This window comes from Lethenteron reissneri, chromosome 6, assembly GCF_015708825.2.
Source record: "Lethenteron reissneri isolate LAM-NWPU_2019-01 chromosome 6, ASM1570882v1, whole genome shotgun sequence".
In the NCBI taxonomy this organism is placed as follows: domain Eukaryota; kingdom Metazoa; phylum Chordata; class Hyperoartia; order Petromyzontiformes; family Petromyzontidae; genus Lethenteron; species Lethenteron reissneri.
The window spans coordinates 4,706,685-4,726,648 of NC_083784.1; the positions used below are offsets into that span (position 1 = coordinate 4,706,685).

The 19,964-nt window shown below is 54.4% G+C and overlaps 1 protein-coding gene across 4 annotated transcripts in view; it reads right to left on the reverse strand.

Moving 5' to 3' along the window:
• LOC133354045 (SAM and SH3 domain-containing protein 1-like) overlaps positions 1-19,964 on the reverse strand; it is a 302,643-nt gene that overhangs the window by 55,111 nt on the left and 227,568 nt on the right. For all 4 annotated transcript variants that reach the window (XM_061570594.1, XM_061570613.1, XM_061570607.1 and 1 more), the window contains exon 8: positions 9,342-9,452. In XM_061570594.1, the coding sequence (XP_061426578.1) occupies positions 9,342-9,452 (111 nt within the window). The remainder of the gene's footprint in view (positions 1-9,341; positions 9,453-19,964) is intronic.

A 19,964-nucleotide genomic window follows, 5' to 3' on the forward strand; every position in this document is an offset into this window, starting at 1 on the left:
GGGGTGGGTGGTGAGTGAGTGATGGGGTGGGGTGGGTGGGTGAGTGATGGGGTGGGTGGATGAGTGATGGGGTTGGTGGGTGAGTGAGTGATGGGGTGGGTGGGTAGGTGAGTGATGGGGGGGGTGCATGGGTGAGTGATGGGTGCGTGGGTGAGTGATGGGGTGGGTGGGTGAGGATGGGGTGGGTGGGTGAGTGATGGTGGGTGGGTGGGGGTGAGTGATGGGGTGGGTGGGTGACTGATGGGGTGGGTGGGTATGGGGTGGGTGGGTGAGTGAGTGATGGGGTGGGTGGGTGAGTGATGGGGTGGTGGGTGAGTGAGTGGGTGGGTGGGTATGGGTGGGTGGGTGAGTGAGTGATGGGTGGATGGGTGAGTGAGTGATGGGGTGGGTGGGTGGGTGAGTGATGGGGTGGGTGGGTATGGGGTGGGTGAGTGATGGGGTGGGTGGGTGATGGGGTGGGTGGGTGAGTGATGGGGTGGGTGGGTATGGGGTGGGTGGGTGAGTGAGTGATGGGATGGGTGGGTGCATGGGTGAGTGGATGGCAGATTGAGGAGTGGGCGAGTGAGTGATGTATGCATGGGGAACTTCTTTCACGCCGTACATAGCCAACTGCACTGATCGGAGGTGGCTGGGCGTGCGAGTGGCCGAATGACAGGATGGGTCGTTCACTAGGTGGGTGTTTGGATGAGTGGGTGCATAAGTGGGGCATGGTGGGTGGGTAGCTTGGTGGGTGGCAGGCTGGCTGGCGAGCCAAGTGACTTGATGATTGCTTGAGTGGTTAGTAGGTAGGTGGCTGGCTGGCTGGGTAGTTGGGAGGGAGGCAGGGAGTGAGGGAGGGGCACGGGCGTGCCACGGAATGTTGGCCGACTCCGGGGCCCACGTGTGGAGCAGCTGGCGGCGCCACGGACGAGGGGAGGTGGTGCGCAGCACAAACTCCTCGCCTGGCCAGGACCGCGGCGCTCTCCCCCACGAGACGCTTTCATCCTGAGACCCTCTCTCCCCCCCCGAGACGCTCTCACTCCGCCGAGTGCTCGCTCCGCTCTTTCTCCAGAACCAGTTCAAACAATCTGGTGTTGACCGTGAGCGGGAATCGAACCGGGGCTGCCGAGGTTCTGAGCCCAGTGCGCCAACCGCTGCGCCACCGCTGCGCCACCGCTCCCCACACACAAAGATCCCCCATATAGCCTCAATAGACTGTAGTGGCAAATGCTGTTAGCGAGCACCTATGAAGGACAGAACGGTACAGGAGGGGGTGGGGGGTCAGCACCACGCCCGACCGCCTTTGTCTCCCTAGTGGCGATGTTTTACACACCGCACCAGGTACTCATTTGAGGCCGAGTCGACCTAGGGGAGGCCCAGGACCGGTTCAGATAATCGTCACCGATGTTGGCCGTGAGCGGGAATCGAACCCGGGTCGCCGGGATTATAGCGCAGCGCGCTAACCGCTACACTACCGCTCCCCACACACACACGTGCACATACACACACACGTGCACATACACACACACATACACACGTGCACATACACACACACGTGCACACGGGCCTGCCTGTTGTACGTTATGCAACCTGCAGCTGCCTGGCCAAGCCTCTCTTCCTCGCAGTGCCTGGCTCTGTGTTCGTGAGACTGGCGGCAGGCAGTGATTGTAAGCGCTGCGGCGTTAACGTTGTTCTTTACACACATACTGTCATGTGCTCGCACTGCCTGCCCATTTGCACGGGATACACGGGAAGGGAGGGAGGGCGTGATGATGTCAGCGTGACCGTGAGATGCTGGTGACGTCATTACCCAGATGTGCGTGGTGACGTCACCCATCGTCAAAATCATATTCCCCTCCCCCACAAAGAAATGTATATTGAACTTCTTTCGCACCGTACGTGGCCTGGCCAAACGTGCTAATCCGAGTGGGGGGGGGGGGGCGCCTCATCCAGCAGTGGAATGAGGGGAAGGGCTGCAGCATTCAGATGTAAGCACCCAGCAGGGGCAGACACGTTGGGCTTAAGACGGAGCACTCTGACCAGGAATGGAACCTATTACCTCCACACCTGCAAGCCGCACAGCGCTCGCCACCTAAGCCACGCAATCTGTGCAAAATATTCATAAACAAAGGCACCAAGACGTCACTCACTGCGCTGTTTGTCATGGAGGTGGACGGTGGGGGGGTGGTGCGGTTTAACCATACTTCACCGCGCTGGTCGGTGAGCCGTTGGTGAAAGAGCGGAGGAGGCGGGGATAGGCAGGGCTGAACGCAGCTCAGATAGCGTCGCCCGCCACCGATTGTTAGCCGCGGCCGGGAATGGAACTCGGTGTCACGAGGTTCATCGCGTGGCGAGCTAACCTCTCTGCACCCCCCACCACACCCCCCCACCAGTACCGGATGATCCTCGTAGCAAAAGTAGCTGCATGTGCTACGAGCCCCGCACTTTCAAGGGCCCCGCGCTAAATGCTTTCAAGCTATCAATTCGGGTTCAGTGATTCTGCACTTGCTCTACGGCTATAGTACTATACCGCCTTCAACTTTTACGAACGACTGGGTGTTTAAGGTTAGCAATTTGTCGTAGTATCTGGCTGTATGGCAAATGAAAAAATACAATTACTCTACTATGCAAGTAAAAAAAATGTGTTTTTAATATTTACGTGTTTTTTTTTTATTTAGGGCCCCTTCATAACATATGTTACAGGCCCCGCACCAGCTTAATCCGGCACTGCCCCTCACCCCTACTTGTTGTAAGCGAGCGCCTGTCAAGGCTGGGGACTCCCTGCCGCCTTTGTCTCCTCGGTGCCGATGCCTCCAGCACACGGCACCAGGTTCTCGTTTAAAGGCCGAGTCGACCTAGGGGAGGAGACCCCCTTGCCGTCGTTTACCCCGCGGACGGGAATCGAACTCGGCGCACGCCAACTGCTGCGCCACCGCTCTGACCCCACCGCGCGCACAGCTGTGGAAAGTGCAGGAAGAGCGAAAACAAATGGTTGTTAAATATAAAATTAAATTTCGAGAGGGTGTGTTTTTTTCTCCCTCGCTCCCTCTCTCCCTCATATGAAAACACGAGAACACGTGCGCCTTGTTAGGGTTCGTTTTTGTTTCCGCGGTCGTGCGACGGCGGTGCCACGTGGACGCTCGGCGCTCGACTGGACATCTGTGGAGGGGACAAAAGAGCTTTGCAGCTCATCGGATTCCTCCTGGACGAATGAAAGATTCTGATTCTGTTTGCCAGAAATGGAGAGCGGGCGGCGCCGACCCTCTCGGAGATGGAGAGAGTGATGGAGAGAGGGAGAGATGGTGAGAGGGTGGGACAGTGAGAGAGAGAGCAATGGAGAGAGAGACAAACAGAGAGGCAGAGATTTCGAGAGGCAGAGACGGAGAGAATCAGAGGCAGAGTTCGCTTTGCCACGACCCAGTAGAACGCCGATCCCTTATAACGCTCTTTATCCTGGAGAAGATGTTTTTTTAACGAATAAAATTGAAATCATGAGAGTTAGGCACAGAGAGATAGAGAGAGACAGACATTCATACATACAGGCAGATGGCGACGGTACCAATCAAACAGATGTATAAGCGGACAGGCGGACGGCGAGAGTAACAGGCAGACAGACAGGCATACGGTTCGCATGTGAAAGCAGACACGCAGAGAGCGAGACAGCCGGGCAGAGGAGGCTCGCTGAGCAGGGCAGCACTCCAAGAGCACAGGGCCACGAGGTGGGGGGAGGGGGTCTCTCCCCAGCGAACACACAGACACCCCCCCCACCCCATCCCCCATGGGCCCCCCACCCACAGAAAGCCCAACGTTCTATCGGAAACAATAATACCCCCCTGCCCACCACAGCCCCCCAATGCCCGCCCCCCCACCAAGCCGAAAAGAGAGAATACACACGCATGGTCCGAGTGTGTCGTCTCATCCGCACTGTGTTCAACAATCACCACCACCACCACACTGCAGGTCACCCACTCAACTACAGTACTCAATCATCAAACAACTCACGCAACCATCCACCCACTCAATCACTCACCCACTCAGTCAACCACCTACGCACTCACTCGACCATCCACCCACTCACTCACCCACTCACTCACCCACTCACTCATCCACTCAACTACAGTACTCAATCACTCACCAACTCGCGCAGCCATCCACCCACTCACTCACCCACTCAATCGCTCACCCACTCAGTCAACCACCTACGCACTCACTCGACCATCCACCCACTCACCCACTCACTCATCCACTCAACTACAGTACTCTATCACTCACCCACTCAGTCAACCACCCACTCACTCAACCACCCACCCACTCACTCGACCATCCACCAACTCACTCACCCACTCAACTACAGTACTCATTTACTCACCCACTCACCCACCCACTCACCCACTCACCCACCCACTCACACAATCAGCCACCCACCCACTTACCCTGTCACCCACCCACACACTCACCACACTGCAGGTCATAACCCCTTCTGCTTTCTCCCTCGCACTACCCCACTCTGGAATCTCCTCCTCCCAGCACCATCGCCTCTTCCCCACCCAACCTCTTACAACACCAACAATAACCGCGCTCAATTCAACAAACGCGCTACGCTCCGATCTATCTACCGCACCTCCGATGCGAGCGCTGTTTGTTGCTGGCCGCGTGTCGCTTATGTGTGAGCCAGCGAGTGAGAGCATGCGTGGATCGGTGGCGCAGTGGTTAGCGCACCGCGGCCTTCTGCTGGTGACCCAGGGGCCACACGGGGGCCACTTGCAATGGCCCACCGAGAGGTATGCCCCTTCGGGACGTGCGGAGGTACACACGAGTGGGACGTACGGATGTGTAGGGGGCCACGGTGGCTAGGAGATGTTAACTCCCTCGCCTGATATACAGGAGGTCGTGGGTTAGATTCCGACCTGGATACCTGCTGCATATTTGGAGATTGCGTCTCTCTCAACATCATCACGGTGGCTAGGAGATGTTACCTCCCTCGCCTGATTTACAGGCGGTCGTGGGTTCGATTCCGACTCTGATGCCTGCTGTATATTTGAAGTTTGCGTGTCTCTCTCTCATCATCATCACAGTGGCTAGGAGATGTTAACTACCTCGCCTGGTCTACAGGAGGTCGTGGGTTCAATCGCAACCCTGACGCCTGCTGTACATTTGGAGTTTGCGTGTTCTTTTCATGTATTTATGTAGCGATTTTTATCCAAGGCGCATTACGCGGGTTATGAGCGGTACAATGAGGGTAGCTACAAGTGCTAGGGATGGGGTATGGGGAGGCAGGTTAGTGGGTAAGAGAATTACAGCGGGTACCTAGGGATGGAGGGAACGACGCGCCAAGGAGGAGAGTAAACGAGACAGGGAGGGTGCTACTCGCTTCATGTGGAGGGGAAGTTCGCTTCAGTGCAAGGGAGCAAGTAGGGAACAGGAGCGGGACCGGGATTGTGCACAAGGAGCGGGGGGAGACGGTGATGAGTAGGAGGAGTGATTGAGAGTGGAGCGGGCGGGAGGAGACGTAAAACGAGACATGGGAAGCAAGGTAAGGTGGGGGGCAAGGCCATGGAGAGATTTAAATGACAGCGTGAGGAGCTCGAATAAACACCGCGAGTAGATGGGCAGCCCGGTGCATTTCTACGAGAAGGTGCGGGGGGAGCAGTGTGGTCGGTTGTAAATTAAACGTGCGGACGCATTTTGGATCTGTTGTAGTGGAATGAACGCATCGGCTGAGAGACCGAGGAGTGTGGTTTATTGTTCTGGGTCGTTCGGTTTTTCCATTCCCATTTAGAAACATGCTTCTAGAGTGTTTGGATGCAATACATTTCCACGTGATGAGCCATTCTGTTGAGCTTTTATATTTACGCTCTTTGGGTCTTTCGGTAAAGTCACGTAGGTGACTTTTGAAAAAGAGCTATATTGCTCAGTGGGCCTGCCCTGGTAAAATAAAATTAGTTTATAGTTTTTTTTATTGTATGTTGAACTTCTTTCACACTGTAAGTAGCCAACTGTGATAATCGGAGGTGCGGGGGAAGGACAACAAACTAAACACAACAAGCAGTTCTACATGAATGAGATTTCAATGTAGATGCAAAAGTGCCATAGCTCCAGTGGCTTCCTAATATCGGAAGAAAGAGCTGTTCCAGACGGCCGCAGAGGCGCATCTTAAAGCGCGCACGGTACGGTGACCGTCTTTGTTCGACGGCCAGCCAAAATCCGCCGCTGCTGCTGCTAGGATGACCGGAGTTCCCCTGGTGATGGTTTAACCTCCTTGACGAGATTTCCAGAGAGAGACAAACAAGGAAGCAGTAGACAAGAGGTAGAGAGGAGTGAAATGAAAGAGAGAGAGATAGACAAACAAGAGGATGCCAATTCTAGATTTGAAGCCTTCGTGACTGCAAGGATTCATATTGTTAGGTTTTTTCGGTAAAGTCACGTAGGTAAAAAATTTAAATTAATAAAAGTAAAATAAAAATAAAATAAAAATCACGACGTTTCGGAGCACAAGCTTCCGTCTTCAGGTGGAACCGTCACAGCACGATAGCTGTATCAAGTGAGAGAAGCTTGTGTTGCCTCAGAAACGTCGTGATTTTTATTTTATTTTTATTTTACTTTTATTAATTTAAATTTTTTACCTACGTGACTTTACCGAAAAAACCTAAGAGGATGCCAACTAGATCCTTGCGGGGGAAGGGGGGGGGGGCGAAAGGGGGGTTGCACTTCTCCGTACATCCAGCAGTGGATAGATAAAGCCTGTCCAACTTGTACAACTCAGAGCCGAGTTCTTTGCTATCATTCTTCTTTGGTTCTTTCGGTAAAGTGACGTATAAAGATAAAATAATAAATTAAATACTAGCATACGACGTTTCGATTGCAACACAAGCAATCATCATCAGGTATAAATGAAATAGAAACACAAATCTAGTATAATAATTGTTTTTTTTACCCTTCTATCAGGCAACAAAACTGACACCTTTTTACAAGGAGTCATGTTTGCATAGACCACAATACCTGTAGTCATAATGCAAACATCTGGTCCAACCCATGTGAGACTAGGCTCTAAGGAAAGCTGTCTCGGGTGTGGACCAATCAACTTCAAGGACAGTGCACATTATCATAATTATGTTTTTTGTTTGCATTATGACTGCAGGTATTGTGGTCTATGCAAACATGACTCCTTGTAAAAAGGTGTCAGTTTTGTTGCCAGATAGAAGGGTAAAAAAAACAATTATCATATTTTTACTGGCAAATGAGGTTCCCATGGTGTAAATCTAGTATACTTAGAAATAATAATGTAATACAACAGAGAGTCGGATAATATACGTGACTTTACCGAAAGAACCAAAGAATAATTCCTGCAGTCATGAAAGCTTCAAATTAAGTTTCTTTATTATCCTTATCACGAGACCACCCCCCTCACCGTCCGGCCGCCACCGTGTTTGCCTAGGGCAGGGACTGGGCGAGCGGGCGGGCGGGCGCGAGAGTTTCCCCGCGACGTTTGCACAATGACCAAGTGGCTGTATCGGGGGTGCCACTGCCCTGACGACCCTGTGGACATTGGACCCACGTTGGGATCCACACCTCCCCATTGTTCGAACGCCACAATGGCAACGGCCTCCGCAGTTTGATGAGGGGGGTGGGGGGGGACACACCGAAATCACAACCTCAAAACGCCGTGGCTTACCTCATCATAGGAGTTGCGCCGGCGTGCTAACTGCTGCGCCGCCGCTCCAACCCGGGTTCTCAATGGCAACGCCGCGGATTTGTCAAACGCGCGCACCGCATGATGTGGACCAACGCTGCCCTAGATTTGAAGCTTTCGTGACTGCAAGGATTCATACGCTTAGTTTTTTCGGTAAAGTCACGTAGGTAAAAAAAAATAAATTAAAATTCATAAAAAATAAAATAATAAAAATCACGACGTTTCGGAGGCAACACAAGTCTCCGTCATCAGGTGGGACCGTTACAGACAGATTTGCTGTAGCAAATGCTGTAGCAAATCTGGCTGTGACGGTCCCACCTGTAGCAAATCTGGCTGTGACGGTCCCACCTGATGACGGAGACTTGTGTTGCCTCCGAAACGTCGTGATTTTTTAAATTATTTTTTAAAATAAATTTTCATTTCATTTTTTTTACCTACGTGACTTTACCGAAAAAAACTAAGAGTAAGTAACAACACTGCCCTGCCCGTAACGTATGAAAATAACGGACGGTGTAAATACGGCGATGGAATTCCGATGACGATGCTAAAGAGCGAAGACGATAATATGACCGTGACAGTGATGATGTTGATGCTGATGGGACAGAATAATAAAATGTATTTGTATTGGAGCAATCCGATGAGCTATGAAGCTCTTGTTCACAGGTGTCCAGTCGGTGCAGCTCAGAACGGTAAGAGTGCAAAGTATAAGAAAGGTAAACAACAACAAAAATAAACAAACAGAACTAAACAATTTTTTTTATCTTACTAGGTAAAGGCCACTGAGGTGTTCACTTAATTTTTAGAAGTAACCTGGCGACAAATAATGGCTCAACCAAGTGGCATATAGTGTTGAAGTGGCGATGATCTGACCACTAAGATGGCAACGGTGATTATGACGATGAGTTGTTCGCGATAGAGCCGCCCTCCGTTACGCCGGGCGCTGTTGACATCGCATCTCATCTCTTGAACATGCCGAGAGCACCCCCAGTAGGAGCTGTCCCTGTGCGGCTGCCAGCACGGCGGCGATGACTGCCGCTGCTGCCGCGCATGATCCCAATTGAGTGATTTGCGGGGTGATTTTGTTTGGGGGAATTTTGGCAATTTATTTTTTAACTCGTGACACCAACACACGACGGCCCTCTGCTCGTTTCTAACGACGCCGCGGGCTCTTTAGCATCCACCCACCAGCGAGTGACGTGGATGGCCCGGAGCATTTAGTAGGTTAATACTCGCAGAGACGCAGCGTTGGCCGAGGCGGCCCGCCGAAACCGAACCGCGAGCCTCTGCAATGATGAGAGGCGCTCCCCCGGCCGGGTCACCGCGTCGGCACCCCAAATGCAACGACGATGGCAACAACAATAGTAACCATGACGATGACCGCAATGGCAATGATGGCAACAATGGAAACAACAATGGTAACGATGACCACAATGGCAATGATGGCAACAATGGAAACAACAATGGTAACGATGACCACAACGGCAATGATGGCAACAATGGAAACAACAATGGTAACAATGACCACAATGGCAATGATCGCAACGACGATGGCAGCGGCAACGACAATGGCAGCCAGGGGTGCCAAACGATGCCGACCACAACAATGACCACGTGGGACTAGCCGTTATGACGTCACAACGACAATGACGTCATCGACAACGTGGTTGCTCACCTCGCACACGGAGCCGCGGTCCTCGCTGGGGCAGCTTGGCCTCCTCTCGGCGGCCGGGCGGGGCGAGTCCAGGCTGTGCGAACGCTGGTAGCGGCTCTCGTACTCCTCCAGCTGAGTACGTGGGCACACACACACGCACACACACACACACATGCACACACACACACACGCACACACACGCACACACACGCACACACACACATGCACACACACACACACGCACACACACACAGAGATACAGGTAAAGGTCCCCCGCCGCACGAGGGGGGTGGTGTGGACAGGACCACGCCCGTCCGCCTTTGTCTCCTCAGCGGTGATGCTTACGCACCGCCCTGGGAACTGTGCTCTTGTGAGGATAAGGGGAAGCCCATGGCTGGTTTAGATATTCGCCACTGATGTTGGCCGTGAGTGGGAATCAAACTCGGAGCACCGGGTTCGGTATCGCTGTGCGATAACGACTACGCTACCGTTCCCTACACACACACACACACAGAACGGCCCGGGAAAGCAGACATCACATAGCTGCATCTGAGACAATTGACCTCTGACCTACACATAGTAGAGGGCAGCACTTTCTCACTCACTCCCTCACCGAGAGTAATGTTCGTCACGTGACGGTAAATCCTACAATTTTAGATTTTCAGAGGTGGAATTCAGCCAACTTTCAGCGCAGGACCAAACTTAATGTGATGGGGTTTTTGTTGTCCAGATATTGATCGCTGGGCAAAGACCATCAACTCACGACTTAACTTCAGAACCCGGTTTAAATCACTGCTCAGTCTATGCAAGTCGTTTATTCCCTGTGTGATTCAATGATTCTCGATGTAAGTCTATGGGTCTCTGTGTGAGTCTATGGGTCTCTGTGTGAGTCTATGGGTCTGTGTGAGTTGATGGGTCCCTGTGTGGGTCTATGGGTCTCTGTGTGAGTCTATGGGTCCCTGTGTGGGTCTATGGGTCTCTGTGTGGGTCTATGGGTCTCTGTGTGAGTCTATGGGTCTCTATGTGAGTCTATGGAACCCTGTGTGAGTCTATGGGTCTCTGTGTGAGTCTATGGGTCTGGAGCCACTGTTGACCAAGCTGAGACCACGGGCGACCGCCGAATGAGTGCAAATCTCCACGGAGGTTTGCAAGACCTGCTTTCTGTACCGCCCTGGCGAGATCAAAAACAATAAATACTTTGACCGGCGGATGTGTATATTTTACTTGCTTTAGCGCGTTGGTCTACATATCCGTCAAATGCACGTGCCACCGTTGTTGTTTTTTTTCTTCCTAGAATTGATCAGAAATTAACCATGGGAGAGTTCACGCGGACTTTTGAAACGTGCCGATGTTGCGCTCTCGCGCGGTTTGCCGAATCGTCGCACTGCTGTCGGACCGTGGGTGGAGCGGGGGGCGGGGGTGGGGGAGTGGTGGCGCAGCGGTTAGCGCAACCGGCCCCGCGATCCACCACCGCTCACGGCCAACATTGGTGGCGAGTGACGGGCTGTATATGAACCCAGTGCGGGGTCTCCTCTAGATTTACTCGGACGTAAAACGTCAGCACAGGGGAGACAAAGGCGGCTTGGCATTGGTGCTGTCCACAACACCCCTTCATTAGGTGAACCGCGCCGGCCTTAATAGGCGTTCGCTAACAGCACTTGCCCCAACAGTGTGATAAGGCTACACGATGGGTGTGGGTGTGTGTTTAGTGGTGGCTGTGCGTGTGTAGGCACGCGTGTGTGTTTGTGTGCAGATGTTGGAGTTCGGGTTAAAGGCGACGAACACGGCTAACATCAGCGGCGGGCGATAGATGAATGGCTCCTGGCGATTCGGCATCAGTTGTGAAGAATTTCACAAATTGAATGAAACTGAACACAGCTCGTAGCACCGGCTTGTGACACACGGACTGTTGCGACACACGGGCTCAGTAAAGCAGTCATTGAAGGGGGGAAAAAAACCCGGAGGGTGGAGACGATGCTTCAGAGAGCACGAGCCACAATACGGAGGTGCAGGGGAGGGGAATAATAATAACGGAGTGGCAGCCAAGGAATGGAATGAGTCCGAGAGGACGTCCCACGGGGGAGAGACGGAGCAACGAAAATGAGCTCCTCGTGTCTACAGCAGGTGTTAAATCGCAGGCGGTGGCGGCTTGGCGAGGCCTTCGTCCAGCAGTGGATTGACCACGGCTGACGATGACGACGACACTTGGAAGGGGCACAAATGTGACCCCCCCAGTGATCCCCCTACGGGAGCGCGTGCCGGAGTGGTTTTGAACAATGCGCACTCCCTGCCGCCACTCGTCACCGACAAGTACCGACAGAATCAATATCCAAACAGAGCAATTACTGCCACGAGCACAACAACAACACCACCTCAAACACCACCACCACCAACCACCAACAACAACCGCCATTCGCCACTAAGTGGCGGTGACGTCACCACGGCACTTGTTGTGCCAGGCTATGTGCACGTTAAGGCCACGTGAAGCGTCGAGCGCCCGCTGGCAGGAGGTCACGGGGACAGACCACCGCCACTACCGCCAACCACCATCCGTACAAGTGCTACCATCATCACTTCCACCATCGCCACCATCGCCATCACCGCCGCCGCCGACGGGAAAACACAACCTCTGAGACCTGCCACGACTACAAAGACCACCGCCGCCGTAATCACCGCCGCCACGACCGCCACACGCGGAGCGACGCTTCGTTAGACTCCGCTGAAGCAGGGCAAGGAACTTTGCCTCGTGCCTAATTAAACCTCGGCGCAGATAACCGTGTGGACTGGAGGGCTCAAACATTCGGGAATGTGGGGCTGGTGGCTGGTGGTGGAGGCTTGTGAAGTGTGAGGCCCCTCTCACAACCGCCACCGCTGCAGCCCCCTTCTACCCCACCACTCCTCCACAGCTGTTTAAAGTTTCTCAAAAGCCGAGCGAGAAAAAATTTCAGAGAGCGCAAACAGAGCGTGCGCGCGTGCCTGACATTGCACTAACAATTCCCCAAGCAGCCTCCTTGTCCTCGTCCTCCTCCTCCTCCACGTACCCCACCCCCCTTGCTCCTCCTCATCCTCCTCCCGTTCCGCTCAGAGTCGCAGCGAGAGGAGCGCTAACGATGTTCCTGGGCGTCTCACCCGAAGCAAGTTGAAAAACGCTTTCATCCTTCGAGTCGCCCGCTCTTCCAGCCCTCCTCCTCCGCCGCCGCCACCGCCACCACCGCCGCCACCGCCACCACCGCCACCGCCGAGATGAGCCACGCAAGTAACGCTCGCTCGCTCTCTCAATTGCTCAGTTCCAGATGAGAACCCCCAAAACCGCCCCCATTCCCCCCCATAGTTCCCCCTCCCCCCACGTGCCCCACCCAAACCCCCCCACCCCTGCGTGGCCAATGGGACTCCCACCCCCCCGCCGCCGACTCCCCCCCCCCTACTCCTGAACCGGGAGCGACTGTATGCGTCCAGTGGCCCACTCATCCCGGACAGCCAAAATTGAAAACGAACTTCTCTGAAACCGCTTTCTGTCGTGCCGAGTTTGTCGTCCGTCCCCCCTGGCACCTCCGACAAGCAACGGTCGTCTCCGTAGGGTGGTGCGAGAGAAGTTAAACGTGCGGGACACACGGATACAGCCACCCCCCCCCCCCCCCCCCGCGTGAATCGTTCGAACGACAAGAGGAGCGCGTGCGTCGCCTCGGGCAGCCGTCCCTGCGGGGCGCAAGGCGACTCTCCGCGCACGCCGGCATGGAGACCCCTGGCTCTCGGCCACGGTGTCAGCTCGACGTCTCCGACCCCTCCGAGGGGACCGGAAGGCCCCCTTCTCTACACACGCCGCTGTCGCGTTCCTAGGAAATATTCACAGCCACGGGGCTCTGTGGCGGGGGGGGGGGGGGGGGGGCGGTGGCGGTGGGTGTACGACGGTAAAATTGGAATTGGGATGAGGACGTAGAGGGGGTGGGGGCCAGGTTAGTGTGGTGGGGGGTGGGGGGGGGGGAGATTAAATAATAAATAAAAGGGCGCCACTGCCGAGGCTCTCGCGGCCGCTGCTGCGTTGGCGGTAGTGGTGCTCAACCAACAACAACAACAGCAGCAGCAGCAGCACTCGTCAACACACAGCACTGGGTGTGCGGCGTCAAAATAAACAAACGCAGCAGGCGACGTTCGCGGGCCACGGTGCTTCTTCGCGGCACGTACTGCACATGTTTGGTGCGCTGTGAAGAAGGGCCGTTGCCCGAAACGTCGCCTGCTACATCCGTCTCCTTCCAGGGCACAAAACCTCGCCGGTGTCTCGTCAAGCAGCATAAAGCACCGCCACCGCCACCGCCACCTCGCGAACTCCGGCCATCCTCGCAGAAGCAGCGGCGGCAGCGGCGGCTTTTGGCTCAGCCATCGAACAAAAACGGTGATCGATGCATCGCGCGGCGCTTTCAGATGCGCTTCTGTGGCCGTCTGGAACGCTCTTCCTTCCGATGTTAGGAGGCCACTGGGAGCGATGGCACTCTTGAATCGTCTGGCATTGACAAACTCGTTGTGGAGAATGTAACCAAGGCAATAGAGAGGCAGACGTCTCCGCCGCGTGTTCCGTCTCCCACACGTGAAACATCAGAGCGTCTCTTAAACAACGATGCTTATTTTTACGTTTGGCCGTGTCAAGTGATCGAGCAGGGGATGAGTGCAACCCGCCACGTCGTGACGCGAGAGAGCGAGCCGTTACAGCCGCGGTGGTGAGATGATAACTACCTCGCCTGGTATACAGGAGGTCTGGGTTTGATCCCAACCCTGACAACTGCTGCTGTATATTTGGTCGCGTGGATTTTTCTCCGGGTCCTCCGGTTTTTCCTTCCAACCTTTAGAAGCGACGTCGCGCGCTTGGAATATTTTTTGGCTGCAGTCAATGTCCACGCGATGAGCCACTTTCGTTGAACTATCATCATTTGCGGGAGCCAGGTCGCGTCTGAGACAAGAAATATGCGGTAATTTTAGCTGTGACGGTCCCACCTGATGACGGAGACTTGTGTTGCCTCCGAAACGTCGTGATTTATTATTTTATTTTATTTCCATTATCACTTTTATTAACGTTTAATTTTATTTTTTACCTACGTGACTTTACCGAAAAAACCTAAGAGTATGAATCCTTGCAGTCACGAAAGCTTCAAATCTAGAAAGAACTACGCGGCTCAGTGTTAGACCTGGAGGGCTCTCTAGCGTCTGCCCATTTGGACCCTGGGTTAATTCTTAACGCAATCTCCCCAAAGTCAGCTCCGATGCGGCTTCCTCGCGTTATCGCTTCGTGCAAATTGGAAGCCCCGCTTCCCCCACCACCAAGCCCCCCCCCCCCACAACCCCAAGGCGTTTTCTGCTGCACGCGACGATCCTCGTGACTGCTGCTGCACGATTCTCGTTGCTGTAATGCCACTGCCTCATCCTGGGGGTGGGGGCACCCACTTCATGACCTCACTGCTGCACCGGAGAGAATTCACAGAGCAGCATCAGCAGCAGTCGGAGCGATCGTTATGCTCCCGGCACTCGCCGAATCGCTCCAGTTGCTCGCTTGCTCGCCGGTGGCGGTCAGCCGCCTCCTGCTCACTCTTCTACCGCTACTGCCGTGGGTATCGTTCCCGTGAACTTCACTCACCGATTCGCTCCAGCACCGATGTTCCCAGACTGCATCAGGGGGAGACCTAGGACCGGAAATCGAACTCGGGTCGCTGGGTTCATAGCAACCACTACACTACCGCCCCCCCACCCCGTAGCCTTTATGCGCTAAGACAATCATCACCCGTACAACCTTTAACAGGCTGTTGGCAAAAATGCTGTGGGGGGGGGAGGGGATGGGAGGGGGGGTTGGGTGGCCAGCACCACTCCTAACCGACTCTGCTGGCCGTGAACGGGGGATCGAACTCGGGTCGCCGGGTTCATAGCGCAGTGCGGCTAACCACCACCCATACCCTGCCACCACCACCTCCCACCCCCCGTAAAATTTCCGCACACACACACAGACACTCACAGGCGCACGCAATACGAGTGCACGCACGTGCGCGCCAACGTACGACTCTTTCGTCAATTGTCGGAAATTATCCGTCCCCGTAAAGCTCATTACTATGCACACCGCAGACGAACGGATGGACAAAGAAAGGCGCGTCACGTTGCTAAAGTAACCAGAGGGAGGGGGGACGGTACCTTATAGCCATATACAGCGAAGGCTGTAAGGCACCCATAGAGCCTTAGCAGCAAATTCCTTTGTCAAGGCGCTCTTCCCCCTCCAACCCAGCTTAAATATACGCTGCCAAACCTGGTGGTGTTCATTCAGACGCTGTCTTTCTGACAGACCTGTTCTCCACCTGAGGACGGCTGCTTGCGTCGTGGCCGAAACGTCGTGAGAATTATTTTATTGTGTTTAATTTTTATTATTTTATTATTTCCATTCTACGTGACTTTACCGAAAGAACCAAGAAGATGAATCCCTGCAGTCACGAAAGCTTAAAATCGAAAAAAAGATGATGATGTTGATGATGTAGATGTTGATGATGTTGATGATGATGATGTTGATGAAGATGTTGATGATGATGTTGATGTTAATGATGATGATGTTGATGATGTTGATGATGTGAATGACGCTGTCTTTCCGACAGACCTGTTCTCCACCTGAGGACGGCTGCTTGCGTTGTGGCCGGAACGTCGTGAGAATTATTTTATTGTGTTTTAGTTTTATTATTTTATTATTTCCATTCTACGTGACTTCACCGAAAGAACCAAGAAGATGAATCCCTGCAGTCACGAAAGCTTAAAATCGAAAAAAAGATGATGATGTTGATGATGTAGATGTTGATGATGTTGATGATGATGATGTTGATGAAGATGTTGATGATGATGTTGATGTTAATGATGATGATGTTGATGATGTTGATGATGTGAATGACGCTGTCTTTCCGACAGACCTGTTCTCCACCTGAGGACGGCTGCTTGCGTCGTGGCCGGAACGTCGTGAGAATTATTTTATTGTGTTTTAGTTTTATTCTTTTATTATTTCCATTCTACGTGACTTTACCGAAAGAACCAAGAAGATGAATCCCTGCGGTCACGAAAGAAGCTTTACATCGAAATTTAGCCTTAGCAGAATGTTGGGAGCAAGCGCTGCCTGCGAACGCCTATGAAGGGCCGGCACGGCGCACGGGCGGGGGTGGGCGGCAAGCGCCAAGCGCGCATGCAGAATCACGCAGTCAGCGGTGAGCACCAATCAGACTCGCACAAAGACGCCAGATTTATGGCGGGGGGTGGGGGGGGGGCGTGGGGGTGAATGTTGGGGGGAGGGGGGGTAATGGAATGGGTTTAAGGAAGAGAAGTGAAAGAGGTGACCGGGTGACTGAGAGGTCAGAGAGAGACGCTGCTGCCACTGAACCAGAGATGCTGACAGCGTGAGTTTCAATCCGGGTTTGGGCCGCCGACCGTGACCCATAGACTCACAAAGACTCATAGACTCACAGAGTGACACTAAGGATCTTATAGAGACCCATTCACTCACATAGAGACCCCATAGACTCACAAAGACTCATAGACTCACAGAGTGACACTAAGGATCTTATAGAGACCCATTCACTCACATAGAGACCCCATAGACTCACAAAGACTCAGACTCACATAGCGACACTTAGGCTCATATAGAGACCCATGCATGAACACAGAGACCCCATAGACTCACACAGACTCATAGACTCACAGAGTGACACTTAGCCTCATATAGAGACCCATGCATGAACACAGAGACCCCATAGACTGACACAGACTCATAGACTCACAGAGTGACACCTAGGATTGTATAGAGACACATGCACTCACATAGAGACCCCGTTAACTCTCATATAGACTCATAGACTCTCACAGAGTCTCTCACAGAGACTCTCAAAGAGACTCATAGACTCTCACATAGACTCATAGACTCTCATAGAGACTCATAGACTCTCACAGAGACTCTCACAGAGACTCTCATACACTCTCACAGAGACTCTCATACACTCTCATAGAGACTCATAGACTCTCATAGAGACCCCGTAGACTCTCATATAGACTCATAGACTCTCACAGAGACTCTCACAGAGACTCTCACAGAGACTCTCACAGAGACTCATAGACTCTCACAGAGACTCATAGACTCTCATAGAGACTCTCACAGAGACTCATAGACTCTCATAGAGACTCATAGACTCTCACAGAGAGCCACGGAGTCAAACAGACGGACACCGCTCGGGTCTCACCGAGCGGGGGCGATCGCGCCGAGAGTTGCAGTGCGACAAATGTTCGTCAAGAGACAAAAAGCGCTCGGATAACAGCGAGCAGATCCTTCCCTCCCCCTCCCTCCCTCTCTCCCTCCCCACCCCCACACCCCGTACCCCCCCCACCCCCTGCTGCCCCCTCTCCGTCCCCCGTCTCTCGGGGTTATTCAGATCGAGAACGAAACTCAAGAGTTCTGTGTCAGCAAAAAAAAAAGAAATCCCGAATGTCTAAACAGGAAACGGAGGCGCAGTGGCGGCGATGACTCCTCTCGTCACGGGGGCTGTAGGGGCTGTGTGAGCTGTGTGGGCTGTGTGGGCTGTGTGGGCTGTGTGGGCTGTGTGGGCTGTGTGAGCTGTGTGGGCTGTGCGGGCTGTGCGGGCTGTCTGGGCTGTGTGGGCTGTGGGGCCTGTGCGGGCTGTGTGGGCTGTGTGTGGGGCTGTGTGGGCTGTGTGGGCTGTGTGGGCTGTGTGGGGCTGTGAGGGCTGTGTGGGCTGTGTGGGCTGTGTGGGCTGTGTGGACTGTGTGGGCTGTGTGGGCTGTGGGGCCTGTGTGGGCTGTGTGGGCTGTGGGGCCTGTGTGGGCTGTGTGGGCTGTGTGGGCTGTGTGGGCTGTGTGGGCTGTGGGGCCTGTGTGGGCTGTGTGGGCTGTGTGGGCTGTGTGGGCTGTGTGGGCTGTGGGGCCTGTGTGGGCTGTGTGGGCTGTGTGGGCTGTGTGGGCTGTGGGGCCTGTGCGGGCTGTGTGGGCTGTGCGGGCTGTGCGGGCTGTGTGGGCTGTCTGGGCTGTGGGGCCTGTGTGGGCTGTGTGGGCTGTCTGGGCTGTGTGGGCTGTGTGGGCTGTGTGGGCTGTCTGGGTTGTGTGGGCTGTGTGGGCTGTGTGGGCTGTCTGGGCTGTGTGGGCTGTGTGGGCTGTGGGGCCTGTGTGGGCTGTGTGGGCTGTGTGGGCTGTGTGGGCTGTCTGGGCTGTGGGGCCTGTGTGGGCTGTCTGGGCTGTGTGGGCTGTGTGGCCTGTGTGGGCTGTGTGGGCTGTGTGGGCTGTAGGGGCTGTGTGGGCTGTGTGGGCTGTGTGGCCTGTGTGGGCTGTCTGGGCTGTGTGGGCTGTGTGGCCTGTGTGGGCTGTGTGAGCTGTGTGGCCTGTGTGGGCTGTGTGGGCTGTGTGGCCTGTGTGGGCTGTGTGGGCTGTGTGGGCTGTCTGGGCTGTGGGGGCTGTGTGGGCTGTGTGGCCTGTGTGGGCTGTGTGGGCTGTGTGGGCTGTCTGGGCTGTGTGGGCTGTGGGGGCTGTCTGGGCTGTGTGGGCTGTGTGGGCTGTGTGGCCTGTGTGGCCTGTGTGGCCTGTGTGGGCTGTAGGGGCTGTGTGGGCTGCGTGGGCTGCGTGGGCTGCGTGGGCTGCGTGGGTTGCGTGGGTTGCGTGGGCTGCGTGGGCTGTAGGGGCTGCGTGGGCTGCGTGGGCTGCGTGGGCTGTGTGGGCTGCGTGGGTTGCGTGGGTTGCGTGGGCTGTGTGGGCTGTAGGGGCTGTGTGGGCTGTGTGGGCTGTGTGGGCTGTGTGGGCTGTGTGGGCTGTAGGGGCTGTGTGGGCTGTATGGGCTGTGTGGGCTGTGTGGGGTCTGGCACTGCGTTCACTTCTCATTGAGGAAGTGATTTTCCAAGTCTCGCCGCTGCAGGAGACTTTGTAGAACTCATCAGCAGGCCACGCACTCGCCACGGCGACTCATTTCCTACGCCCCCTTCATCTCCGCTCTCCAGGAAGCCGTCCATGCCTCCTCTTCTTCCTGCGCCCTTGGGCATCCACATTCCCTTCTCCCCTACAACCGGTTCGTCACCATCGTCAGGTCAGCCATGGTCAATCCACTGCTGGATGAAGACCTCATCAAGCTACTGCCTCCAGCAAATGTGTTAAAGCCAGGCGAGGCTTCGAGAGACCAGGCAATGACTCGTATTTGCACGAGTGAGTGGGTGACGGATTGAGGGAGGAGGTGAGTAGGTGACTGACCGAGTAGGTGATTGATACAGTGAGTAGGTGAGTGGGTAACTGATCCAGTGAGTTGGTGACTGATCGAGTGAGTAGGTGTGTAGGTGACTGACCGAGTAGGTGACTGATACAGTGAGTAGGTGAGTGGGTAACTGATCCAGTGAGTTGGTGACTGATCGAGTGAGTAGGTGAGTAGGTGACTGACCGAGTAGGTGATTGATACAGTGAGTAGGTGAGTGGGTAACTGATCCAGTGAGTTGGTGACTGATCGAGTGAGTAGGTGTGTAGGTGACTGACCGAGTAGGTGACTGATACAGTGAGTAGGTGAGTGGGTAACTGATCCAGTGAGTTGGTGACTGATCGAGTGAGTAGGTGAGTAGGTGACTGACCGAGTAGGTGATTGATACAGTGAGTAGGTGA